The 27415-nt window shown below is 45.9% G+C and overlaps 1 protein-coding gene across 1 annotated transcript in view; it reads left to right on the top strand.

Moving 5' to 3' along the window:
* The first annotated feature begins 3825 nt into the window (after nucleotides 1-3825).
* The window catches only part of St8sia2 (ST8 alpha-N-acetyl-neuraminide alpha-2,8-sialyltransferase 2), a 39645-nt gene continuing 16055 nt past the window's right edge, over nucleotides 3826-27415 (top strand). Inside the window, exons 1-5 of the mRNA XM_074061682.1 lie at nucleotides 3826-3857; nucleotides 9350-9412; nucleotides 13399-13527; nucleotides 19380-19637; nucleotides 23800-24093. Coding sequence (XP_073917783.1) covers nucleotides 3826-3857; nucleotides 9350-9412; nucleotides 13399-13527; nucleotides 19380-19637; nucleotides 23800-24093 — 776 coding nt within the window. The remainder of the gene's footprint in view (nucleotides 3858-9349; nucleotides 9413-13398; nucleotides 13528-19379; nucleotides 19638-23799; nucleotides 24094-27415) is intronic.

The following is a 27415-nucleotide window of genomic DNA, read 5'->3' as shown; positions in this document are numbered from 1 at the left end:
AGAGACTGGCAATTGGCATGGGCGGCACAGAGAATAAATCTGAATTTGGTACAAATGCCATTCTAGGTCACTTGCTTCTTGTGACATTGAAACTGTTGTGAGGAGCCCCCTGTGCTGTCCCTTTGGGTCTTGGTAAGCAACCCAAAAGTGACTGGTTGGTTCCAGGTCTCAGCCCGATCCATAACGGGTTCTCACACTGGTACTGAGCTGGTTGTGCAGGGGTTTATGGTCCTCCCTGTTGGAGATCTGATTTTAGGAAGGCCCTGCCAAACCACCAGAATGTTCTCAAAACACATGTGTCAAAGATGTCACCTATATGAAGGACAAGGGACATCTTGTTCCCTTACTCCCAGAACAGCAAAGTTCTATTGTTCACAAGTCAAATGTAGCCGACTCCCTGATACCATGCAGCCCTCAAGCTAAGAATGGAGAAAAATCAAGAGAAGAAAAGCGTTTATGTAGAGCAATTTGCATTGTGTTCTGCACTGTTCTAAATCTTTGCGTTTATTAGCTCACGTAGTCTTTCCAGCAACCATGTGAAGTAAATGGTATTACTCATTCTATAGATGAGGAAGCAAATGGAAGCTTCTAGATAGTTCTCCTAAGGGCAGCATTTATGCTGGCAGAATGGCTTAAGTGGTAGAGCGCTGCCTGCCTAGCAAGCGTGAGGCCCTGAGTTCAAGCCCCAGTACTACCAAAAAAAAAAAAACCAAAATACTTGTCTAAAAAAACAAAATAACACAAGGGCAGAGCATTCATTCCAAAAGAAAGATTCAGGTAACAGAGACTCAAGGGAAGGCTTAGGGGGAGAGTGAGGCCACCTTTCCATCATGGTGACAGGAACACTAACCTTGAACCCTAGTTAAACAAATTCTTATCCTCCCTCACTCCCCCAAAAAAATAAAAGAATATGGCAACACCAGAGTTTGAACTTAGGGCCTCCTGAGATGCTAGCAGGTGCTTTACTACTTGAGCCACACCCCCACCCCGTTTTTGCTTTAGTTGTTTTTCGGGTAGGGTCTCACATTTTTACCCAGGGCAAGCCTTAGACTGTGATCCTCCCACCTGTTGCCTTGCGTGTAGCTGGGACCTCAGGCGTGAACCACCACACCTGGCTTATTGAGATGAGAGTCTCGCTAACTTTTCCCAGGCTAGCCTTAGACTATGATCCTCCCGATCTCTGCCTCCCAAGTAGCAAGGGTTTACAAGTATGAACCACTGAATCTTGCTAAGAATTACATTCTTCTCATTAGCAGACCTGATGGAATTTTTGAGTACAAAAAGATTGTACTGAATTATTATATTTTTAATTTCATCCATAAAACATTTGTGGAAATTTTTCTCTCTCGTTACTTAAGGACATGCATTAATGTCTTCAGTTTTTCCTCTTGGCTCACAAAGCCTAAAATACTTACTGTCTGACTCTTTAAAGGAAAAGTTAGCCAACTCACATCCTGGAAGATGCAGAACCTTGAAGTTGCCAGACAATGACCAGAAAGGCCAGCACAGTGAATGGCATGAATACAGTAGCATCCAGGTGTTAGAGTTTGGGAACTATGACCTTGAACTTTGGGTCTCCTGATAACCCCAAGCAGTTATATCTATATGACCTTGAACTTTGGGTCTCCTGATAACCCCAAGCAGTTATATCACCATAATCCAGGTAGTGGACAAGTACAAGTACGTCGTCAAGACTACCTAGTGGGCCTGATCGCTGGTAGGCTGGGACTGAAGTCTCCACTCGTAAGGTCATATCCAAGTGGTAGACAATTGTCTTACTGTGACCAGTCCAAAATCAATTATAAAGGCTAGTGACAAGGACTCACACACAGTAGGCAATGATCTTATCATTGCTGACCTCCTGGTGAGGATCCCCACCATTTCAGTCTAGGCTGAGGCCCCCCGCCCATCTGCAAAAGGCAGCCAGCTTCTCAGCGGGAGAAATGGATGGGCATCAGAGTTCAATTTGCTGGCCACAAAGTTAGAAAGCTCCTAGCCAAGGAAGCAGGGCAGCCCCTGGGCCCTGACATGCTGGTCAAAGGGAAGACTTCTCCTCCTGTTCAAATCACTGGTGCTCACCTTTGGACATCTGTGGTGGGAGTTTCTTCCAAAGAACATCTGTGATGGTCCTTCTGCCTCCTAGAATCACTTCATCAAATGCAAGGCTTTCAACACACACTGCTTTGTGGATGAACTTGGAAAACATGATACTAAGTGAAAGACACCAGATATTGTATGCTTCTGCTCAGATAAAATATCTAGAATAGGCAAATTCATACAGATCTTAAGGACAGAGAGTTGACTCTAAGGAGAAGGTGTGGGGGTTGCCTAGTGAATAGAGAGCTTGCGTTTGGGTGATGAGAAAGTTCTGGAGATGGACGATGTGGCTACAGTACATTATAAATGCATTTATACCACTGCGCTGTACAATTAAAATTGTGATGATGGCAATTATTTGTTGGCAATACTGGGGTTTGAACTTATGACCTTGTGCTTGCTGGGCAACCACTCTGCCCCTTGAGCCATGTCCCCAGCCCTTTCTTTCTTTCAGGTTTTTTTTAAAATAGAGTCTCGCACATATTACCCAAGGTTGGCCTCAAACTCCACACTCCCAATCTTTGCCTCCCAAGTAACTGGGACTACAAGTGTGTACCACCATGCCAGTGGGACACGTATATTTTACCACAATAAAAAATGGAGAAAAATAAAGATGGGGTTATGGTGAAAAAAAAATGGAGAAAAAGCTCTTTAAAACTAAGCAAAGACCTAGTTCTGCTCATAGACTCACCCCAATTCATTCTTTTCCTCATTTTTTCCCCTACCATTTGCCCATGGGGCTACATATTAATGACAGTGTTTTCTTGGGGTGTGAGCAGGTAGAAACTCTGATTTTTATGCACAAATTGAAAAAAAAGGCATTCAGTTATCTTCCCAAAAATGTGAAGGGAGAACCATCTGCAAGTCCATGAATTGCACTTTGGTTTAATCTTCTATTCTCACAACTAATCAACTGTTTAAGTTGAGTCCAGGCTCTTAATTAAAGCTGACACCTCCTGAAAGTTCATTTTCTGAGCCTGACTCTCCAGTGAGAAACTGCAAACATGGGAAATTCTAACACAGCTAGACATCGGACATGACCTTGCCTGTGAACAATTGGACTTGGTGTACATGTATCAAAACAACACCTTGTATCACGCAAGTGTATACATTTATGATTTGATGATTGAAAATCGTAATAAAATTTAAATATTAAAAATGAGTGGACTTAGATGAAGAGACTAAATAGGAATTCAGTTTTCACCTTTGCTGATTGCTTTTCACTAAACTATCCAACACTGCATGATTTTGTTATATTTTGTTAACATATGATCTCTATTTCTTGTCTTAGTTTACTTTATATACTCTACTAGAAGAGAATCATGTCTGTGGCAGGAAGGAAACTGACATTGTAAAAGGCAGACCTTGAAAGGGGTCAACCTCTGTCACCACTCTGGCTGAGAATATTGTAGAAAGGTCAAATGGACTGTTATCACCAATTCTAGACCCTCATTTCCAGAGTTCTTTATACTGTCCGAAGTGCTTTCTTATATATTTTATCATTGGGGTGATCTAAGTATATATGTTTCTATAATTTCAGCACTTTGTGAAATACCTTTAGCAAATTTTTCTCACCTGATCATCTTCTTCTGTCATTCAATCAAACAGGTATCAGCTTATTTTAATAACATTTGAGGCAAAACCTAATCAGTAAAAAAACAAATCTCTCATTTCATGCAAGTCTTTCTGGAGCCAAACACTGTAGGGTTTTTTTGTTATTGTTGAATGATGGTCTGCCCTGTCCTGTGGATGACTGACAGGTGAGGCAGCATCTTATACATATTAATTAGCATACAGGAACAGGGATGCAAACTTCAGGGAAGACAAGGAGAAAAGTCTCCTTTAATGTTGACCTTGGACTTGATTCACTGAGCCCCAGTTGGGCAAGGCACTGTGCAAGCTAAAAAAGTGAACAGAACAGGGTCCCAGCAGTTTTAATAGAGGTTTTGTTATTATGTAGGTATGAGGAAGCCAACAGAGCAGGAGATTTCTGTCATTGAAAAGAGGGCTTGTCATTCTCACAAATCTGAGGAGGAGCCAGCATGCCACACCATGTCATGGAGGCCACATAGGGAAGACTGGGATAGGTCAAGAGGCAGAAGGAGAGGGCAAACTGGCAAGAATCCTTTACTGTGGTTTTCATTGGCAGGATGGAGCAAAGCAGGTTAAACGGGCCTAGGTTTGGCTAGTTTGAACAACTTTTGTGGGCTGTGGGGTGTAGGAGCTGTCTCTGGTTGTCTGGTGTCTGGTCTTCGGGTGATTGGACAGAAGAAGAGTAACCACTAGTGAGACCTCAATAAATGTGGTGGTGAAGTGTGAGCTGAGCCCTAACCAGTCTGCAACTTGAAGGGCACAAACCCCTAGAATGTCTCTAGAATTTCTTAACCTTGGGAAGGACGGTCCTTCAGGGCCAGCAAGTCCCCAGATGTCAAAACATCAGAATACGGAATAAGAAACACACAGGTAATGCCCACCTTCAATGGGCCTTGCATTGCAGTGGATGGATCATCCAGGAAAGCTGACACTGGGATACAACAGTCTCCCAACTCTGAGAGGAAGAATTTCGACTGTGCAAAAGACAAGCTTTCTTCAAAGGCTCCCATCCATGGTTCCATGAAATAATGAAATACAGGAGAAGGTAGTTAATGCTGTCACAGACCTGAGTTCTCTGGCAGAAGGAAATGCTGTGTGGGATTTGAAATCCAGGATGATTCTGAGGTGTTGGGCTTGGGGGTTAGCTTGGAAGATGGAAAGGTGATACAGATAGGCTGACTGGTAGGATGGAGTGAAGGGATTCATCTGAGAGGCACCAGACAGAAAACAAGGGTTATGGCAGAGGTTCTCAACTGGAAGCCCCAGGACACATGGGTGATGTCTGAAGACATTTTTGGTTGTCATCCTAAGGAGGGAAGGAGGACTGCTACTGGTACCCAGTGACTAGAATTTGGGGTGCTGCCAAACATCTTGTATCATACGGACGGCCACCCCACCCCTAACCCCACTAACAAAGAAATTTCCCAACCCAAATGTCAATAGTTCTAAGTTGGGAAACCCTGAGTTAGAGGAAGAATTGGTACAAAAATGTTCACTCAAGTTGGCTCAAGTCAGCAGCACTCCATGCTCCTCCCCAGGACTAGCCTAGAGACAGGAAAAGAGAGCGGTTGCAGGGCATTTGGTCCCCTCTAAACCTGACTGTCAGGGGTTGTGGGGGAGGAAGGGAAATGTTGGTCCAAGGCTTCAAAGTTACAGTTAGACAGGATGAGTAAGTTCTGGAGGTCTACCGTGCAGCATAGGACCCACAGTTAGTATCACTGCCTTGCACACTTGAAAATCGCTGTCAGGTAGGTCTTCAGTGTCTCATCGCACACAAAAATGACAAGTATGTGAGGTAATGGATATGTTAATTAGCTTAAATTAATCATTTCACAAAGTAAACATACATCAAAATATCACATTGATGAGTCAACTCCCTGTATAGCTATCCTTATCTCAACCAGGAACCCTTGTTCCTTCCTATTATTGCTTATACTCTCTCTTCAACAAAATTAGACATAAGGGCAAAATAGTTTCTGCTGGGTATTGAGGGGGTGGGGGGGAGAGGGAGGGGGCGGAGTGGGTGGTAAGGGAGGGGGTGGGGGCAGGGGGGAGAAATGACCCAAGCCTTGTATGCACATATGAATAATAAAACAGTAAAAAAAAAATATCACATTGAATATCATAAATAGTTAGTCCTCAGTAACTGTGGGTGATGGATTGCAGGACTCCCTGCAGATACCAAACTACACAGGTGCTCCAGGCCCTTATATAAAGTCTGTAGCATTTGTAAAGAACCTATGCACCTCCCGTGTGCTTTGTGACATCTCTGCTTATAATACCTAATACAATATAAATACTATGTAAATAGTTGTATTGCCTAGGGGAAAGTGACAAAAAAAATAAGCTCTGTACATGTTCAGTACAGACCCAGGTTTTTATAAACATTTTTGATCTGAAGTTAGTTGATTCCATGAATATGGAAACCACAAATACTGACTGTATATATGATTTTTAGGACTGGAGGTGTGGCTCAAGTGGTAGAGCACCTGCTTTGGAAGCACAAAGCCCTGAGTTCAAACCCAAGTCCCACCAAAATAAATAAAAAAATAAAGTTACATTCATGATTTCTATTTGTCAATTATACCTTAATGAAGCTATTAGGGAATTGAGGAAAAGAAAGAAAAAAGGAAAGAAGGGAAGAAGGGAGGGAGGAAAGGAGGGGAAAAGAAAGAGAGGGAGGGAGGGAGGAGAGAGAGAGAAAGGAAAGAAGGGAGGGAGGAGAGAGAGAGAAAGGAAAGAAGGAATGAAGGGAGAGAGGGAGGGAGGAAAGGAGGGGAAAGAAAGAGAGGAGAGAGGGAAGGAGGAAGAAAAGAAAGAGGAGGAAAGGAAGGAGGGAGGGAGGGAGGGAGGGAGATCCCTTAGGCTATAAGACAGGAAGTACATATATGTGCATCCACCTTTGCCAGTGCCCCAAATATAATGTTACTAAATAAATTTTTGTGGAATGAATGATTTCTAGAAGTTAAATTTGATTCAGTAGTATCCTTACCTGGAGCCCTGGTAGGTCTGATGAAAAACACTGAGCTGGGTTTGTGAAGATTTGCTCTGTGAATAAGCACAGTTTTAGGTTTTTATGAAGTCAAATCTGTCTACATTCTCTATGATTTCTTCTTATCCTTCTGAATTTTAAAATTCCTGCACATACAGGCCTCAGCCCTCATTAAAGATATGATGATTTTTCTCGTATCAATTTCTCATGGTTTTCCTCCTGTTTAATCCAGTCTTTCTCAGAGGTGGTTAGTACTCCTGGTACTCCTTGTGATAATATAAGATGATTTTAGGACTTCCATTGACAAATATTTTTCCATTAATGATTTTGTGGGTTTTTTAAATGAGTATATAACCATGGTATCAAACTTGTATTTCCCAAATGGTATTGTTTAGGATAAGAATAAGTTTTTAAAGATGAGTCAGTATTAAAATTTAAGTAGATAATAGGGTACGTGGGTGATTAATACAGAAAACTGGAGCAAGGGATGTGAGAATTAATTAGGTTTGAGGAACACTAGCTAAATCCATTCAAAGTTGAGCTTGCTGTCTAGAGCAGGGACTCAACTGGTTTCCTCCATCTTAGCCCCCAGTTTTAGCCAACTACTCCAAATCATCTACTAAATGCATCCTGCCCCCTTGATAATGATTTTTTAAAGTTCTACATGAATTCTTATGTGCAGCATCACTGGACCATCTTCTTTGTCTCGTTACTTTTCCAGTAGTCACAACCTATTACCGTGCTTTTAATCACTGTGCTCAACTTAATATTTGGCTTAGTAGGTCTTCTCTCCCCACAAAGATGGCTGATTTTGAGGGCTGGGGTAAGGGAGGGGTGAAAGGACAGTGACTTGTGTACAGCAGCACACCAAGTAGAGCCCTTGGGGATGAGCGGACTATTGTTATAGCATGGGAGCTGGATGGACATTGCCAGACTCCAAGTTGAAGTATAAGAGCTCTGCCTGCCAAGGGGAAATGGAGAGAGACCAGATGGATGGATGAATGGATAGATAGATAGATAGATAGATAGATAGATAGATAGATGGATCCTAGTGTATATAGGTCTTAAGGTGAGAAGTAAACTACTATGCTATTCTGTGTCATTAAGAACTAGACATGGAAGGATGTGATTTGAGGCCTAAAGGACACCTGGGATGAGGTGCTGGGTAAATCCTAACACCCTTGCAGTTATCCAGTCATTTGCCTGTGAAATGGGAGAAAAATGTCAAATAATGTTGAAAAGACATTTCAGCATATCAGGAAAAGACATGTATGTATAAACACACATGTGTGCACACAGTATTATATACATACGTATTTGTATATAAATATGCAAATATACTAAGGACAGAAAAATCCAGACTTAAAACCAGTGTGTAGCTAGGTAGGTCTTAACTTTCTCCCCATAGAATTCTTATTTAATGACAGAGTTCCTCCAAATGCATAGCTTGCCCTATGACTCTAATTGTTTCCTTGGAGTGCACCAACACGCCAAAGAAAAGAACAGTGCAAAACCACATACCGTATAAATCAGTGGGGAAAATGTTTTGATTAATAAATACAAGTAGTCTCCTATCCTACTTTTCTAACACACACAGGGCACAAAGTGAGGTACTAGGATCGCCTGTACTCATTCACCCCCAGCCTGTGTGATGGGGAAGCAGGAGGAAACCATGGTCAGACAATGGCATTCACTGAGCTGAATAGGGAGTAGGCTGGAAAGGCTTGAGAACACTTCCACTTCAAAAGCCTGTCCTTTGAGGAAGGAATAAAGGACCTCATAACCACCTACCTCCTGCCCTCCACACCCTACAAAGTAATGCCATTAGTAGTATTTATCCTGCTGCTGAAAAGAAATTCGTTACCATATTTGGCTAGAGGCATTGGTGAGTTGATCCCGTGGACTCTGTTGAACTTGTCTCAAGTTCAGAGTGAAAAGGATGGAGAATATGTACCATATATGAATGAGAGCAAGAGAAGGTAGTGAATAAAGACTCATGTTGAGTCATGCTGAATCGTGTCACCACATGGGATTGACCAGGGGAGACTAATCCCCAGGGTGGGGTTACTTCTGGTCTTAAATGGGTATCTCATCCGGGCATTGGAAGTTCACTCCTGTGATCCTAGCTACTTGAGATTGGGAGGATCATGGTTCCAGGACAGCTTGGGCAAAAAAGTTCACAAGACCGTATCTCAGCAGAAAAGTATGGATATCGTGGAGTATGCCTGTCATCCCAGCATAAAATAGGAAGATTATGGTTCAGGTCAGCCTGGGCGAAAAAATGAGACTATCTCCAAAATAACCCAAACACAAAGGGCTGGAGCTGTGGCTCAAGCAGTAGAGCACCCGCATAGCAAGTGCAAAGCCCTGAGTTCAAACCCCAGTACTACCACCAAACAAAGAGGGGGGAATGTCTCAAGTGGGAACCTTGGTGCTACCCGGAAGTGTTCACCTCGGAGGCAGGGAAGGAAACAGGAGGCCCACTTCCCTATAAAGTGCCCGGGCTTTGCCTGGGGGCCAGGACCTTGCCCATTCTGGGGAGTCCAGGGTGGGAGCTCATCCTCCCTCTGCAGTCCTCCAGGTCAGCTGTGGGGTCTCCTGGTGATTGAAGAGGGCTTTGAAAAGAAGAGCTGGGTTTATAAATAATGCATTTCTTTTGTCTTGCAGGGATTCTGGAGGCAGAGGTACAATCAGATCAGCTGTGAACAGCTTACATAGCAAATCTAATAGGTTTGTAAATTAGATTTTGTGTTCATTTGTTTTTGCTGTAAGGCAGCTATTAATCTGCTTCTCCTCTTGGCTGGATGGTGCCCTTCTTACTTAGCAAATAGATCTGTTTCCTTTCACTTTGCTTTTGCATTTCCCTAATCACTTTTGGGGGAGCTGTCAATGGAAGATCACTTGAAATGGCCGAAGGCCTAGATGCTCCAGAGATAGAAAACGCAGATGGGTGAAGAGTCACTTTCTGGGAACAGCCCACCCACTTTGAAGAACTTCCTTGTGACTTGCACTTTTGCTGAGTGGTGGAGACCCTGAAGGACTTTAACACAATTTCATTATGGTTGATAGCTTGTCCAGGGGGTTAAGATGGAAATAAAGCCTTCTAGAACTCTGCTCAGACCTTCTAAAATGTGTAGGGAGTCAACTCAGTAATGTCAACTCTGATTATTGAGTGTGTACTCTGAATTCTCAACCATATGACTGGAAGCCATTGAAACAGATAGTCCTTGGCTAGGGGACAGAGTGACCCAGTCTTGCCACTGACTTTGTTTGTACAATGCTTCTAAGTCCCCATTCTCCACCAATGACAAGTAGCCCATAGCCTTGACCTTCAAAGCCCAAGATTAGAGAGCAGTGGAGGTAAGGGTCAAATTATTTGACATAGACAAAGGCCACCACTCAAAATGAAGCCCTTGTTTTGCCTTCTGAATGTCTGATGTTGGCCTTGCTGGGAATGAGAGGTCCGTATTATTCAGAGGGAAGTTTGTTAGTTTCCCTTCCAGAATTTTTTTGGGTCTTTTGACCATATGAACCTATCCTATATGTCTGTTCCTGACCCTGGGTGGCTGACTTGAGGAACTGCCTCCTCTGTCTCTCACAGCACTGCTTCTACATGTCCTCTTAACCACTTAGCTATGAATGAAGTTTCTGTTCTGGCTAAAATGCAAATACAGCAGGAAGAAAGGAGAGAGCTCCTACCACTTCTCTATGCTGTTGTGAAAGGATGCCCCCTGTTGGAGAAAGAAGTGCCTCCCTCAAGCCCAGGTCCTCATGGTAACTTTAGGAGGTTCTATCTTATTGAGTCTCAGGCTGAGCACAGTCCTAGGAGCAGGAAGCCCTGGACTCAGGCCTGAGTTTGCTGATGATCTCTGACAAGTAACTTCACTCTCTGAGCTTGTTTCCCATTCATTCAGAGTAACAGGGCCGTACCTTCTTCTAGGCATTATAACTGAACACAGGGTCTACCTAGCCTAGTATCAGATGATCAAGGCACATGGTGGACACTTGTCATTGTTACTGTGGATGTACTTGTGGCACCAGAAGATAGTGACTGAGGTGAAGGCAAGGCAACATAAGCCTGAAGTGTACCTCTAGTGTCACCTGGGGGAGTTGAGGGTACAGGATGGCACATTCTCTAAAGAGGGGTGTCACAACTCAGTGGTCCAGCCAAAGTATGCAAAACCTATGAACAGAGGGGGTCCCTAAGATATCCAAGCCATCCCCTTAATGGTACATATACAAAGACAGAAGCCAGAAACCTGAAGTGACTTTGCATGTCCCACAGCCAGCGCTGAGGTCGAGGAAGGTCATGGCTGGCTATACAGGATCCTATTCAAGGCTACACAAGGAAGTAGGAGCAGAGATAGCATTTTACCCCCATCTCTGCAGCATTTTTCTCCTTCCCTTTCCTGCTTCCTCTACCTTGTGTCCAGGAAAAGTCTGGAAAGCCCTTCTAGAGGTTTTTGAGCGGGTGCCCCTGCAGCATCCACAGCTGTATCACCTCTGAGAGTGCCTGGGGCTATGCTATCTGGGAGCATCACCATGGCCTGAATCTACCTAAAATCACAGATGCTAGGCTTGGTCACTGGTCTCTGATGACAGTGTCAATTCCCTGTTAGGAAGTCAACCCTCATCCTCAGCATTAAAGCGTTTCTATCACACAGCCCTGCTGATGGAAGTTGCAGGGAAGTTTGGGCTCTTGGGATGTGACAGTTAAACTCAGGTCCTGAGGTCACTGCTCCCACCTCTGGCCACAAAGAAGTAGGCAGTAACAAAAGGATATAGCCATTCCAGTTCCTCCTGGTGCCCCACAAGATGTCAGAAAACATCAGTGGTCCTTTAGAACTTCAGAACTGGGTATCTTCTTCTACACACTCTTTCTATAGAGAAACTGTAGCTCAGCAAGGTAAAGTGATTTATCCATGCTCACACAGCTTATGAAATCTTTCCGCCATACCCTCTGCTTCCTTTCATGAAAACAGTAAAAATTCCAAAGGGTAGGTTTTCTGTTTCTTCTCATCAGCTTCCAAAAACCTACAAATGCCACCCACCTTACTCAAAACCCTTTACATGAGCCGGGTGTGGTATTGCACACCTATAACTCCAGCTGTGTGGGAGGCAGAGGTAGGAGGATCGTTGTTTCAGTCCAGCTTGTGCAAAGTTAGCATGAGATCCTGTCTGAAAAACAAACTAAAAGCAAGAGGTCAGGGAGCATGACTCAAATGGCAGAGTGCTTGCCTCGAAAGCAGGAGGCCCTGAGTTCAATCCCCAGTATCACCAAAACAAAAACCTTTTTCAGCTGGTATGCACTTGAATCTAAGGCAAGGGCTAGTAGCCAGAGGGATCAGAAATATTCAGGAATGGAGGTGCACAGGAATGTGCAAGACAATGTGAACCCCCAAGAGGATTTCTCCTCTATCTGCAAAAAATAAATAAATAAAGCTTTGAGTTCAGAGCTTGCTAACAGGATTTCATCTTTTTTAACTTGACTGTTCTGAGATAAATGCACAGGACAGAGATGTTTGGTTTGAACTCTTTAAAGCTCCAGAATTTAGCCTCACAAATCTATTTATCATTCGAATGGGGAAAATCTGCTGTCGGCACAGACAAAGGGAACCTGGGATGTGACCCACATCAATCTGCTTGCATCCAGCAAAAGGCAAAGATAGAATTGTAACCTAGTTTCTTAGAAACCTACTAGCATAGACTTCAAACACCTGAATTCAAGTGAGCGCTGTGAAGCCTGGGGTTCCTGAGTCAGATGGAAAGATGGTTTATACCCAGTATTGTGATCTGCCTCAGGTGTACCACACCAGCCAGCTCCTCCATCCACTCCAGGCTCCTCTAGATCAATTTCAAAGTCAAATTTAACAAACACCTATTTCTTGAGCACATCCCATCTTAGACCATTTACAAATGTAGCAGTGAGGGAGGGAAGTCACTGAGTAGGAGAGAGAGACACTGTACAGATAACTCCGATACAGGTGATGTTTCTTAGGTCAACAAGAAAATGATGGGAGCCAGGTGTTGTGGCTCACACCTGTAATCCCAGCTACCCAGGAGACAGAGATCAGGAGGATCGTGGTTGGAGGCCAGCCAGGGCAAAAAGTTAGCAAGACCCCATCTCAACTAATAGCTAGGTGTGGTGGTATGTGCCTGTTATCCCAGCTACATGGGAAGCATAAACAGAAGGATTGTGGCTGGCAAAAACATGAGACCCTATTTGATAAACAACTAAAATGAAAAGGGCTAGGGGGATGACTCAGGTAGTACAGTGTTTGCCTAGCAAGCACAAGACCCTGAGTTCAAATCCCAGAACCACCAAAAAAGAAAAGAGGATGAAGAAAAACAGGGAGTTATAAGCATGCAGAGGAGGAGAGAGAGGCCACAGGCTACAAAGACATTGTCTGGGTTTGCGTTTTTGTTTTCTCCTACAATACTCAGCTGCTAATCCACCTGCTACTTGAGGAGTTTCTTACCCTTAGCTTGAAAAGGAAATACTACTATTCCGGCAATGTGTGCCAGGTCTCACTGGGAGGAAACACACAGGGTGGAGAGGGAGAAAGAGTTTTATTGCCTGCTTCCCATCACAGGTAATAAATGCAATTTTGCTCCTCTGAAGTTTACATTCAAGCCTGTGCAAAAACAAAACGATTAGACTTGTCTTTGGCAAGCTAACAGATCGTGTCTACCTTCGTGTTTTTTTCCCCTTCCAGAACTGAAGTTGTAATAAATGGCTCCTTGCCGCCAGCTGTTGTTGACAGAAGTAATGAAAGCATTAAACACAGCATTCAGCCAGCCTCGACCAAATGGAGACACAACGAGACACTGTCTCTGAGGATCAGGTACTGGTAATTACCTATAGGACGAGAGGCAAGCCTGGCCTTCTTTGGCACAAGCTGGCAAATTGCTGCTCTCCATCATCTAAAGAAGGCAGGGTAAAAATAAAATGTTTACCTCCCACAAAGGCAGGTTTCATCTGCAAGGGATCAGTTGGAAATAAAATCCCCAGCCTAGCCTGGTAGCCTGGCAAATGTGTGCAGCCACCAGGGCAGGGCAGGTGGCAGGAGCTCCCCGCTGAGGGCCCGGGCTCAGGTCAGGGCCAGAGAGAGAGAGAGAGAGAGAGAGAGAGAGAACACCTGAACAGTGGAGAGCACAAGTGGACTCTCCTTCCCAGGGCTAAGGAGTCCTTCTTGTCTGAGTCATTCTGTGACAGTCTCCAGCTTGTTCATGGAGACCTGTCAACTCCCGCAGTCCTTGCAGCTGTCTTCCCCTCTCTCCCGACCTTGAACTTGAAAAACTATAGCTGGAAGACCCAGAACTGACCTAACACCTGGCCTCAAAGAGAAGCCAGAGATCAGCTCTTGTTCTTGCCTTTGAAGAATGGTGTTTTCTCACTGTAGTCATCCTTGGGTGGAGGGAACCAGGAACAGTAGAGCGGGAATTATAACTTCAGCTTTTGGATGCTTAGCTTTGATGTAGCTGTGATCCACCCACCAAATATTGGTCAGTATAATCCAACTGTTCATTTCTAGGCATTTCTAACAGAGTGGCCCAAATGGTAGTGTGCCTGCCTAGCATACACAAGGCCCTGAGTTCAAACCCCAGTACTGCAAAAAAGAAAAAAAAAGAGAGAAAGAAAGAAAGGACCTTTCTAGCATTGTCTTGGTTACTGGGGGGTACTGACATGAATCAGATGTGTTAGAGAGAGAAATACAAATGTAAGCAAGCCAGGACAGGGTGGTGGGACAGCCACACTGGGTGGTACATTGTCTCACGCACAGGTAGAAATAAGGAGGTGTACAGAGGGTATAAGACGGCTGTCAGGAAAGGTTGGCCCAGAGCGATGGGTTTTGAAGGATAACTAGGAGTTTGCCAGGGGTGGGAAGCTGCATCTTGCATGCTCAGAGTATGGAGTCTTGTGTTTGTGCACAGGGCTGCAGGAGCATGGAGCAGAAGGTGCGAATGGGGAGAGGTGGGTAAAGTTGATGGAACAGCCTGGACCAGACGAGGAAGGCCTTAGTGACCATCCCAGGCAGTCGGCACAAAGAAGGAGAAAATAACAGCCACCTGTAGTGCCACACACAGCAGGGAGTTGCCACCCCCGGAGGTGGAAGGTTCACTACCCCTAGCTCTTGAGGCTTGGTTTTAGGACATGGTGGGTGGCAGGGTGTGGGAGGGGAGACTAAAGAGATGTGACACATTGGGGACCTGGCAGCTGAGAAACCATCTGATAAGCTGTCTCTGGGCTCCACCATTTGTCACCTGTCACCCTTACTCGGCACCCTTTGGGGGCCACTTGGATGGGACTCCATGCTTGTCATGCTGCCCTGATAGCCACCCTTTCATAAGGAGCACCGTGGAGTTGCTGGGACCACCACCTGGCTCCCCAGGGCTGCCGTAGCAAAACACCACCAACTTGGTGACTTAAAGTAACAGAAATTATTTTCTCACGGTCCTGGAGGCCAGAATTCTCAACACTGTTCCCGTGGCTCTAGGTGAGCGCCCTTCCTCTTCCCTCCTCCAGCATCTGATGGTTTTAGGTGTTCCTTGTGGCTGTGTCACTCTGCCTCCATCTTTACAGGGCTTCCCCTCCTCTGGCTCTATGTAGTCCCCTCTTCTGTCTCTCACGGGACACTTCTTGTTGGATTTAGAGCCCACCTGGGGAATCCAGGATGATCTCACCATAAGATTCTTAATTTAATCACATCTGCAGAGATGCTGTCTCTAAATAAGGTCACATTTCCAGGTTCCAGAGCTTAGGAGATGGGCATCAATTCTGGATGGCCACCATGTACCCACTGTAACACCTGTGAGTGAAATGCTGCACACACCCACTTTTCCTTGCTGTTGGACGGTGTTATGCACACACACCCCACCTTTGAAGAGGACTAGGCTGTGGCCCCTGTAGGGAGCCTGAGAAACCCCGTCACAGAGGCAGGAACAACTTGCCTTCACCCAGAGGGAAAAAGAAAAGAATTTCTCTCCATTTCAGCCAATTAATCACCAAAAATTATTCATAATAAAAGATTCTGGGAATGATTTGGAATGATGTTCAGTAATTGATAGAAATTTCTCATAATTACTTAGAAATTAATTCCCTCGCAAAGGTATTTGTTTATGGGCTTTCTGGGGGCCCTCTTTGCTTTTAAATACTTTGGGTTAAATAGTTATAAGGAAAATTTAGCAATTTCCAAACTCTGTGTTGAGCTCTACAGTCCTTGGTAAAGCAGGGCACAGTGGTTCACGCCTGTCATTCCAGTTACTCATGAGATGGAGAGAAGGAAGATCATAGCTGGAGGCAAGCTCAGGCAAAGTGTTAGCAAGACCCTATCTCAACCAATAAAAGCTGGTGTGGTGGGGCATGCCTGTCATCCCAGCTATCTAGGAAACGTAGGTAGGAGGATCACAGTCCAGGCCAGCCCAGACAGAAACTGGAGACCCCATTTAAAAAATAACTAAAGTGAGGGGTGCTGGGGCCTGGCTCAAGTGGTTAAGTACCTGCCTAGCAAGCCCAAGGCTCTGAGTTCAAACCCCATACAGAAAAAAAAAAAAACACCTTTGTTTTCCATGAAGAGATAAGAGTTACAACACTGAGATTTCATCTCACCCCATTAGAATAGCCATTATCAAGGACAATGACAACAACAACTGCTGACGAGGATGGGGCAAAACAGGAACCCTTATACACTGCTGGTGGGAATGCAAGTTAGTACAACCACTATGGAAAGCAGTGTGGAGATTCCTCAAAAAACTAGAGCTAGAACTGCCATAGGATCCTGTGATACCGCTCCCGGGCATCTGCCCAAAAGAACGTAAGACAGGATACAGTAGAGACACCTGTACACCAGTATTCATCACAGCACTGTTTATAATAGCCAAGCTCTGGAAACAACCCAGATGCCCTACAACTGAAGAATGGATCAAGAAAATGTGGCATATATACACAATGGAGTATTACTCAGCCACAAGGAATAATGACATGGGGTTTGAAGGTAAATGGATGCAATTGGAGGACATCACATTAAGTGAAGTCAGCCAGGATCAGAAAGACAAAAGCCACATGTTTTCTCTCATACATGGAAGATAGATCCTAACATAAACATACACACAAGAACAATCGTGATCATATACAAACTCAGATGTAGAACATGCTTGTAACAGTGGAGCTACTCTATAAAACTCAGGAAAAAAGGGAAAGGAAAAGAGAGTGACAGAGCATCAGTGATATTGTATACCCTAAGATGTGAAGGTAGAGGATGTAAGGATGTGTATTGAAAGCTGTTGAAAGGTAAAGGGGTAAAGGGGTAAGAAAGAGCAATGGAGGGGGTTGAATGGATGAAAGTAAAGCATATCCACAGTGGGCATACTTAGAGAAACCCCTTTGAATATCAACTTAAATATTAATAACAAAAAACAGGACTATAAAATAGGTACAGTGGGGGGGTACTAGAGGGAGGGGGAGGGTGAATGAAGAAGCTTAAGGTGAAGGTATATGGCAGATGGGCTTCATATACCTATATGAACTAGAACTAAGAAACCTCTTGCAATTGCTTTAAGTGGGGTGGGGAGGGCATTGAGGGGGAGAGACGATGGGGGCAATGTAAACAATGTACAATATAAGTCAAATCAGAATTGTCACTGTGAATCCCCACCCCCACCCCTGTATAATGAATATATCCTGATAAACAATTATTTTAAAAAGAAAAGAGAGAGAGAGAAGAGTTGCTCAGCAAAGGTGATTATCCTCTGCACAGTAGCAAGAAATCCAGGTCACAAATTCAGAATGATGTGTGGGTGCCCTGCCAAAAGTTCCAGCTGCCCTGTGGCTATTCCAGAGCCTCCCAAACCTAGGGCAGATAGTAGAGTCACCCAACCTGGGCCTCCCCAAGAATCAAGATTTCTCAGCTGTCACCCAGAGCTTCTGTATTCTTCCTTGTTCCCAAGCGCCTGGATGTGCAGCCTCTTGGGATATACCCAGCACGTACTCCGGCCTCAGTTTTACCATCTGCACAATAGGGCAGCCATCCTGAAGATTCTCACATTTGGAAACTGTGTGAAGATTCTGTCCCCATGGGGCTCTGTGGACAGGGAGAACAGCATCCCTGCCTATCCTAGATAGGAGCTCGCTGCCAGGAATGAAATTAATTTTGGCTGATCTAAATACCCAGTTCCTTTCTCTTTAAGGCTTGCATCATTTCTAAAGACCTTTTGGGGAGTTTAAGCAGCTCTGTAAGTAGAAGCCCCAGTTGGGCTGCTCAGGCTCCTAGGGAAGCTGTGCATATTGGATAAAATTCCCCCAATGACTCCATAAGGACAGCTGTTCCTTTCTGGACCTGATTCCATCCCTTCTCACTGCTTTTCTAGGTGATTCCAGAATCTTTCCTCTAAATCAAAGTGACTCTGGAGCCTAGAGAGCTGTCTTTTGATCACTTCATTTTGAAATAACGCAGAGGATTCCCTTTCTGTAGGACCATGGAGTGTTAGAATTTACAAACCCCACACTAGACATGACTCAGGGAGCAGGGAACACACCCCAAAATATGGACCAGCCCATGAGCTGGCAGGCTCGGTTTCAGGGTCTTGAAGGTAGAAGTGGTGACACTCCTTACAGTCCCACACTCTTATCCATTACTGTGGGGGGGGGTTCTCTTTTCAGAGAAGGCTTCCATGGATGAAAATGGGCCAATGAGAATGAAGGCATATGTCATCCTGGCTGTTGTTTCCAGCTGGGAACTCCTTATCAAATGTGGCCTTGAGTCCCCCTAAAAGAAGAGGTGTGTTGTAGGGGGACCACATGTCTGGATTTGCCCAAAACTAAAAGGTTATTTAGTGTGGGGAGTGGAGTATGAGATGAGAACTTGACATAAGCACAGCTATGCCCAATAATCTGCAGGCTGAGTTGGCAGGACCCCAGCCACAGAAGGGGGTGAAGGCAAAATGCAGCACAGCTGCTTTCCCTAAGATATTTATGTTCAGAGAGTAGTGATTGCAGGTCTTTCCTATTTCCAATAATTACAATTCCTCACCCTCCTGAGAGCTGTTGCTTCACCTCCTTGTTTGCCACGGTACATAAAAGACTTGCAGAAGGAGGACACGGGAGCTGCCACTGCTGCTTGTGATGTTGGCTGCTTGCAAGGTTGGCTGCCACTGATGACGCTGCCGAGGCTGCTGCTGCTGAGGTGGCTGTTTGTGTGTCTGAGAGTCTAAGGACTGAGACTTTAGGAGTTGTAACAGAGATTAGGGGAAACATGGGACAGTGCGAGTCTAAGGGAAGAGACTTTAAAGAATAGAAAAGAAGTAAGGTTTTAAAGAATAGAGAAAAGAAGTAAGATAAGATAATAGAGAAAAGAAGCGATGAGGCTGTTGTGCATCTCCATCTGAGTGCCCAGCACACCTGACCCCAGCTTACTGCATGTTTGTCTTCTATCGTTTGTCCTTTCTGCATCTCCAGTCGCCCCCAGTTAGGTTTCTAGGACAAGCTCACGTGGGTCATGAGAACTAGGACAAGGGACATCACCCCTCAATGAGGCACCCTTTTTTCAAGGGCCCTCTGTAAGGTCTACAACTCTGGTCATGCTCCACCAGTTTGCTAGGCTGTGACATCCCTGCAGGGTGACATGGAACAAGAAAATCCGGGTTAGCAAAGGGAAAGTGGCAACATGGAACATTCCTCATGCACCTTTGGTTTTCACAGGAAGCAAATCTTAAAGTTCTTGGATGCCGAGAAGGACATTTCTGTCCTCAAAGGGACCCTCAAGCCCGGAGACATTATCCACTACATCTTTGACAGAGACAGCACAATGAACGTGTCCCAGAACCTCTACGAGCTCCTCCCCAGAACCTCCCCCCTGAAGAACAAGCATTTCCGGACTTGTGCCATTGTGGGCAACTCGGGGGTCTTGCTGAACAGCGGCTGTGGAGAGGAGATTGATACACACAGCTTTGTCATAAGGTAACTACCTGGCCAGGTTCTCTGGCCCAAAGCAGCAGGCCTAAAGTTGACCACTGCCAGTTGTCCCAAGAGACAGAATCAAGACACATTAGTTAGTTCGATTCATCCCTTTTCTCAGCATTTACTGTGCATCAGAATTATTTGGGGGAGCTCTGCTCCCCTGTGCTCAGACTGAGGAGTGGGGATATGCAACCCCAGGAGCCCAGGATGGGACTCACTGATCCACAGTAGAAACAGGCACACTCTGGCCCTCAGCCTGCTGTTGTAAATAAAGTTTTATTGGAACACAGCCACCCTGACTCATTTTCACATTGTCAATGACTGCTTTCTCACTCTAATGCAGAGTTGAGCAGTGGTGTATAGCTGAGGCATTGTTGCTGAAGCAATGAATATAGTTGCTATCTGGCCCTGTACAGAAAAAGTTTGTAGACCCCTAAACAGAGCCTGGTATGAAAAGTTAGTATGATAATCTCCTGGACCTGTTAGTTGCTGGGTCAAGTTTGCAAAGCTGTTTCTGGTGTTCTGGAAGGTGGTGCTCTGCTAGTAACTTAATTATCCTGGAGTCAAAATCTGAGAGGTGAGGGAGTGACTGGGAAACTTGAATCTCGAACTTAACCTTCATTTTCTCTGTAACACAACTCTCACTTTTTAACCACTGGAGACATTTGGACACAGTTGCCCATAGCCCTGACCCTCCCCTCCCCCAGTGCATACAAACTTGGAAATAGGGCTTTGCTGTCTCCTGGTCAAAAACAGGCTACACAGAGCCTCAAGCTTCACTCCAAAAAAACTCCCAGGCCATGCACAAGTACAAACCATATCTCATGTTTCCACTGGTATCGTCCTCATGCAAGGAGGGCTTTGTCCCCTGGCTTTGGGTGCAGCGTGTTCATACAGCAACCTGAACTAAGGACGTGGGAAGAAACAGGCGTGAGTACTCTTGCATCCCCTGGGAGCCGAAGTTGCTTCTCTTTTGTTAGCCTTAGCCAGCAATCTGTGCCTGGCAGAGCCAATGGCTCTGTCCCTGTGTTTTCAAGCCCTTCAGTCTAAAGATCGGTTGAGGGAGGGTTGGGGAGGGAAAGGATAAAAGGAAGTGTGGCAGGATATCTGACTGGAAGCCAGAAGAGTGAGGGGTGGGAGTGGGTGGTTAAGGGGAAAAGCCATAGGGCAAAAGCGTCCTCTTGGTAGGGTCTGAGCAGCCTTGAGGAGGCCTTTCTGACCTAGTGTAACACAGACAGGCCATGCCTCTCTCTTTTGTCCTAAAGAATGAGTTCCAACAGGGAATTTTCCATGCCCCATGAGCCCTGGCCAGGAATTTCCAGAAGCAATGGTCGATTTTGGCCTAGCGCTTTCTCTTTGGATGTACAAAGCAAGCAGTGTGGATTCTGAAGTCCAGTATTGGCTCGGATATCTGCTATGTGACTTGGAGCATGTCACTCCTCCTTTGGGAGCCTGCCTTAGTGTCATCGTCTGTAAATGGGTGGGTCGAACTGGCTGGCATTAAGTTTCTTCCATTAGGAATCTTGTCCAAGTCCCAGCCCAGTGCTTTTTAAACTTGAACTTGGTTATGCGTCACCCACTGTGTTAAAATGCAGAGTCATCAGGTCTGAGATGGGCCTGAGACTCCATACGCTTGCATGCTCTGCTGCCTCGATCCTCTCTCACTTTCTCTCCCTCTCTCTCTCTCTCTCTCTCTCTCTCTCTCTCTCTCACACACACACACACTCACACACACACTCAAGACAGTGTAATGTCATGATCGCTAAACAAGATGTGAACGTGCTCCAAATCACATCCCATATGACAATGGCACATTGAGTGTTGATTCTCTGTCAGCCCTGCATCTCTACCCCCCACCCCCCAGCCAGCAAGCTTCTCCAAAGACAGAGGTTGTGTCCATCTCTAAGCCTCCAGGCCAAGGCTGTGCCCAGTGTGGAGGCGGGGCCCCTCATGGCTCTACTCAGACGATAGGCACCATGAAGGTCCTAAAAGGAATGCCCCCGTCTCTGTCAATCCAAGTCTTCAAAAGCAGTCCCCCTTGCCCAGTGTTTCTGGGTTCCTTTTCCTGTGTGAGAGATACAGGGACACACAGGACTTTGCCCCTCTTAGAAACCCCTGCGTGGAGAACACAAACATGGGAGTTCTGATGGGACACAGTGCGCACAAAATGCTTTCCAGTGTGGGCATGGCTGACTTGGACCAATGAAAGCGGTGAGAAGGGGAACCGTGTGAGGAAGGGCAGAGAAGCTAGAAGGTAGAATCATGGGTCAGGGAGGCGCTGCCTAAGCAAGCACTGGCTGCTGGGAACTGAGGCTGGACAGGACACCTGGTCTTCAGAGGACACAGGATCCTGCAATTGCAGGGAGAGGAGACAGTGAGTGCCTGATTGAGGATCGTGTGTGCAGAGCAGGTTGTTCAGGGACCAAAGCCTCACTCTCTGTGCTCACGCAGATACACGCAGCCCTTCTCTGGGAGAACCCTTTAGGGGATGCTCTTTCCATAGGGAGATGAGATGACCAGCACCATCCCCTCCTAACATTTTGGGGCACTTAGCGTGTACCAGGTACTATTCTATGCACTTCACATGTATTGTGATTACTTATTTCATTCTCACAACTAGACTGTAAGGAGCATTTTATTTTTATCCCAGCTCTGCAATGAGGAAACTGAGGCACAGAGAGCCAAGAGTCACACAGCTAGTAAGGGCCAGAGCTATGCAGTGAACTGGACAGCCTGGCTTCAGAGCCTGCCCAGCTGCCCCTCTCACTTTGCAGACTATTTGATGTTTACTTCCCTTCCTGCCCATAGCCAAGCCCACCCAGCAATGCAGCTTCCCACTGCCTCTTCCCCAGATCAGGCTGAACACCTTCCTGACCCCTCCCTCCTTCCAGAAATGAATGCAGCTGAGCCCTGCCCCCAAAGGGCGCACAAGCTTGGCTCCCATATCCTGCAGCACCTTCCAGTGGAGACATCCCAAATGGCTGATACTGTAGCAGTGTATTCCACCTCCCTGACCACCCTGTAAGCCCCCTAGGAGCAGGCTGTCCCTTTCCCTCCTTCCTCACCTCCTCCCACACAGCTCCAGCCACCTGGTGATTGCTACCAATAAATCTGAGCTGCAGTGAGTGCAACCGGGCCCCACTCTCGGGACCTGGAAGTTGATCTGGAAGAGGCCTCCAGCACACAGGGAAGATTCAGAAGCCTCACTGAGCCAGGCTTTGGGGCAATAAGTAACTGAGACCTAGGTGGCCCCAGACTGGCCAATGTGTGGCCTGTGGCAAGGGCTTCTGAAGGTGTCCCCAGGCGGTTCTGTTCCCTAAATTTTTATCCATGGTCAAAAGCAAAGTCCAGGTTGTGGGAATGAGGAGAAGGGTATTTTGGAGGCTCAGTCTGAATAGTTTCCAGGTTTCTGAGCCGGAATGCTGGTGGCCCCCTTACTAGCTTTGGGATTCTGGGCAAGTTAATTCACATGCTGTGACCTCAGTTTCTTCATATGTGAAAGACGGTGAATCTCACTGGGTCACAGTAAAATCAACCAATCTATGCCACCAGACTAGCCAAGGGTTTGGTGATGTTGTTGTGTCTTTTTGGGTTTTTTTGCAGTACTAGGGCTTGAACCCAGGGCCTATACCTTAAGTCACTCCACCAGCCCTTTTTTTTTTATGAAGGGTTTTTTCAAGATAGGGTCTTGTGGATATTTTTGCCCAGGCTGGCGATCCTCCAGATCTCTGCCTCCTGAGTAGCCAGGATTACAGGCGTGAGCCACCAGGGCCCAGCATTTGCTTTCTTTCTGATTACTTCTTCTTCCCAGTTGAAATGGGAAAGTCTTTGCTTAAAGGCAGGAATAAATAGTGTCTTTGTGGACTTCATTACTGAGGATGGCACATGCTCCTGGTCTCCCACCTCTGTAGAATACAGACTCCAATTTCTCAGACTTATTTCCACTGGTCCAAGGACTTTGCCATCACCAAATCCTCCATGCCAGACGGTGACCTACCCTTCCCAGCAGTGCCCTGCCACATCGCCAGGGCCATCGGGCCAGAACCCTGGGTTTGTCTTTGGCGATGAGGAGGAACAAGGACAGAAAAAGCATGAGAGAAAGTTTGATATAGGGAAGGACATCCAGCTTCCCCAAAGAACCACGTGGCCTTTTTCTCTGCAGGTGCAACCTGGCTCCGGTGCAGGAGTACGCCCGGGATGTGGGCCTCAAGACAGACTTGGTGACCATGAACCCCTCAGTCATCCAGCGGGCCTTTGAGGACCTAGTCAATGCCACGTGGCGAGAAAAGCTGCTGCAGAGGCTGCATGGCCTCAATGGCAGTATCCTGTGGATTCCCGCCTTCATGGCCAGGGGTGGCAAGGAGCGCGTGGAGTGGGTCAACGCGCTTATCCTGAAGCACCGCGTCAACGTGCGCACCGCCTACCCGTCGCTGCGCCTGCTGCATGCGGTCCGCGGGTGAGTGCCTCCCATGGGGAGGGGCCATTGCTCATTGCTAAGGGAAGGGCATGCATGACAGGCAATGGTCCTTCCATCCCAGCTCCACCTCCCACTGGCCACCACCTGGATGACCTTACAAGCCACCTGGCCTTTCTGAATTTCCATTCTTCAGAAATAAGGGGACTTAGCAAATGGATTTCCCCTGGCATGCCAATTTTGACCAATTGCTAGAGTCCTTCCTGGTGCACTGAGAATGATCCTGATTCTACACTGGGGCTCAGTGAGAACAGATGCCATCAACATGGGAGGGGAGATGGCGACTGGTGTGTCATGTGTCTGCCATCCCAAATAGATTTGGCTTCAAATACAGTCTCCTTAATCTCTCTGGACTTTAGTTTCCTCATCAGTAAAACATGGATGGGAACGGTAACATTGGAGGGATGTGCAGACCAAAACAGAAATGGGAGATGCCTTGTACAGCAGGTACACTATTAGTAGAGACACTCAGTGATTTCATCGTCATTCGTTGTCATCACCATCATCTTCACCGTGTAATATTCCCCAGCTCTGCAGAACATATCTTGTTGATAGAGCTAAGAGATCTCGAGAGGGTCTGATGAGGTATTTTTGTCCAAAAGGTCCTCTCTCCAGACAGGAGAAACTTCACCTAGAGAGTAGGGGAAATAGGAAGCATTAAAACAATGGCATCCACTCTCTTTGAGAAAATTGTTGGGCAAGATTGATGTCACCAGTCAGATAGGACTTCTCCTGGGCAGGCCTAGGTCTTGAATTCCAGAAAAAGGATTCCAAGAATTAAGGATGATGATGGGGAATGGTGAGAAGATTCTGGAGTCCATTTCAGCTCAGTCAAGACTCTTCAATGGCCCAGGCAAACAAGTAGTAATCCTCAGCTTTCTGTTTGTTTCCTCCCAACCATGAGACCAGGCAGTATTTTGGCTAGGAGTGCCCATCATAGCAGCCACCAGAGTAAAACTGGATGCTAAGCATTCATTCACTCAGTTCCAGTTATCTATTTCTGTGAAGTAAATCACCCCAAATCTTAGTGACTTAGAAAAACAACATTTTATTACTGTTCACAATTTCTGTTATTAGAATTCTGGTATGGCTCAACTGGATGGTTTTTGCTCAGGGTCTCTCACACAGTTACAGTCAGATAGTAGCTGGCAGTAGAACAGTGGGGTCTCTGGAGCAGCTGGGATCGATGGCATCTCTTGTCCCATCATCTGAGGACTTCTCCCTGTGGTCTCTCATCATGGTGGCCTCAGAGCAGTCAGGCTACTCATGGGCCAGGGGAGGCACACAGACTCCAGCACAGGTGGTCTAGAGACCAAGGCAAAAGCTAAGTTCCTTTTTAAGACTACATAGTGTCACTTCTATCACAATCTACTGGCCAACCACTAAGGTGACCCAGAAACAAGGGGAGTGGGCAGGAATCCCACCTCTCAATGGAAGAGTACTAAGTAATTTGTGGATATGTTTTAAAACCTATGTACATTCATTCAACAATATTCATTGAGTGATTACTATGTGCTAGATCCTGTTCTAGACATTGTGACTCAGTAGTGAATAAAGTAAAGTTCCTGATATCATTAGCACTTAAATTTTCTGGTAGAAAATAAATTACAGATAAACAAATGAATCAGATACTTTCATAGAGTGCTATCAGGAAGGTCTTCTCTGGAAATAAGTTTGTTTGAGCTGAGATGTGAAAGATGAGAAGACAGCAGCTATGTGCGTGTCTGGGTTAGGAGGGAAACTCAAGTGCAAAGACCCCAAATGTTCAGGGATCAGCAGTGAATCACACATGGTTAAAGCAGAGAGAGCAACGAGAAAAGAGAGCAGTGGAGGGGGTAAATTCAAGTATGATATATTTGACACATTGTAAGAACCTTTGTAAATACTCCAATGTACCCCCACCCAGCACGACCATAATAAAAATTAATAAAGAGGAACAAAATAAATTTTATTGTACACAATAAAAAAGAAATAGAGTTAGAAGATGGTGTTGATGAGAGAGGCAAAGACTGACATACACACAGCCTTGTGGACGTGGTAAGGAGTTTGACTTTGACCTAAGTTTGAAAGGCAATCATGGGGGGTAGGGGGGAGGAGAACTGATTTCTCTCTCTAGCAGATCCCTCTGGTGGGAATGGAAACTGGAATAGGTGTTGAGGAGCTGTTGCGTAGCTCAGACAGGAAGTAATTATAGCTTAGACAAGATGGTAGCCTGGTATTCGTGACGGTTTGGTCAGATTTGCTTTATCTTGTGGAGGCCCAGACAGCAGAATTTGCTGGTGAATTCTATTGAAGGACAATAATAGGTGAGAGAAGAGAAAAATCCAGAATTTCATATTCTGTGATAAGGGGGCCTGCAGAAGCCCTGTGTGTTTGGGGATGTTGAGAAAGAGAGTTCTTTCTTGGGCATATAATTGAGAGGCTGTTACAAATACATACATACTCCAGCCGGGACCCAATTGTCCTTCCAACCACATGGGGATCACACCCCTGCTCCAGGGACATAGGAAGCTCAGTGTACAGATGCCTCAGCAATTGAGGGGCCTTGGATGCTCTTCAGAGGGGCCCAGCATAACCCTGGGAAGCCCTCTAAGCCCCTCACAAGGGACTCTTGTCCTCATGAAAATGGCTCTGTGTACCAAAGCCTATAACCACCACTGGACCCAGGGGTCATTGGGCTGCACCCCTTCAGCATCTTTTTATTTCACCCCATCACAGAGTGGGTCTACCACAGTAACCTTCATCTCATGCATTTAGGCTCCATGCCTTAAATGTCATTTCTCCCTGGAAGGAGCAAACTCCTGAGATGCCTTGGGGCTTCCCATGGATAAAAGGATAAGAAATACCCTTTGATAACCAGAGAGGAAGCCCCGTGGTTGGAAAATGGGCAGCCATCTGGAAGAAACCTCTGCAGCCAGAGCTATTTCCAGCTGTAACTGACTCACTTTCATCTGTCAAAATAGCATTAAGCACCAGTAATGGTCCCTTTAAACAAACAGGCTGTTAATCCTGAGAGTGTAGCATCTCCCTTTGCGGGAGCTATAGGAGAAAATACTGCAGGAGCAACAGATGGGCTGGCCTCTGCCTTTAGCCAGGGAAGGAAGGAGGGAGAGGAGCTGCCGAGGCCTTGAAGTGGACTTCCACTAGTGGCCCTCTCCCTTCCTTAGCTCACTGGACCTTCCTGAGCTCTGACTCCAACAGGGCATCGACAGAAATGTGGGCATTGTGTATACTGAGCAGAAGGGTTCACCTCGGTCTTGATGGGGCCATACCTGGGGCTAGTGCAAATGGAGGATTGGTTTAG

The sequence above is a fragment of the Castor canadensis genome, chromosome 19, assembly GCF_047511655.1.
Source record: "Castor canadensis chromosome 19, mCasCan1.hap1v2, whole genome shotgun sequence".
Classification (NCBI taxonomy): Eukaryota; Metazoa; Chordata; class Mammalia; order Rodentia; family Castoridae; genus Castor; species Castor canadensis.
The sequence above is the reverse complement of the archived record's forward strand: the minus strand, read 5'-3'. Positions and strand labels throughout refer to the sequence as shown.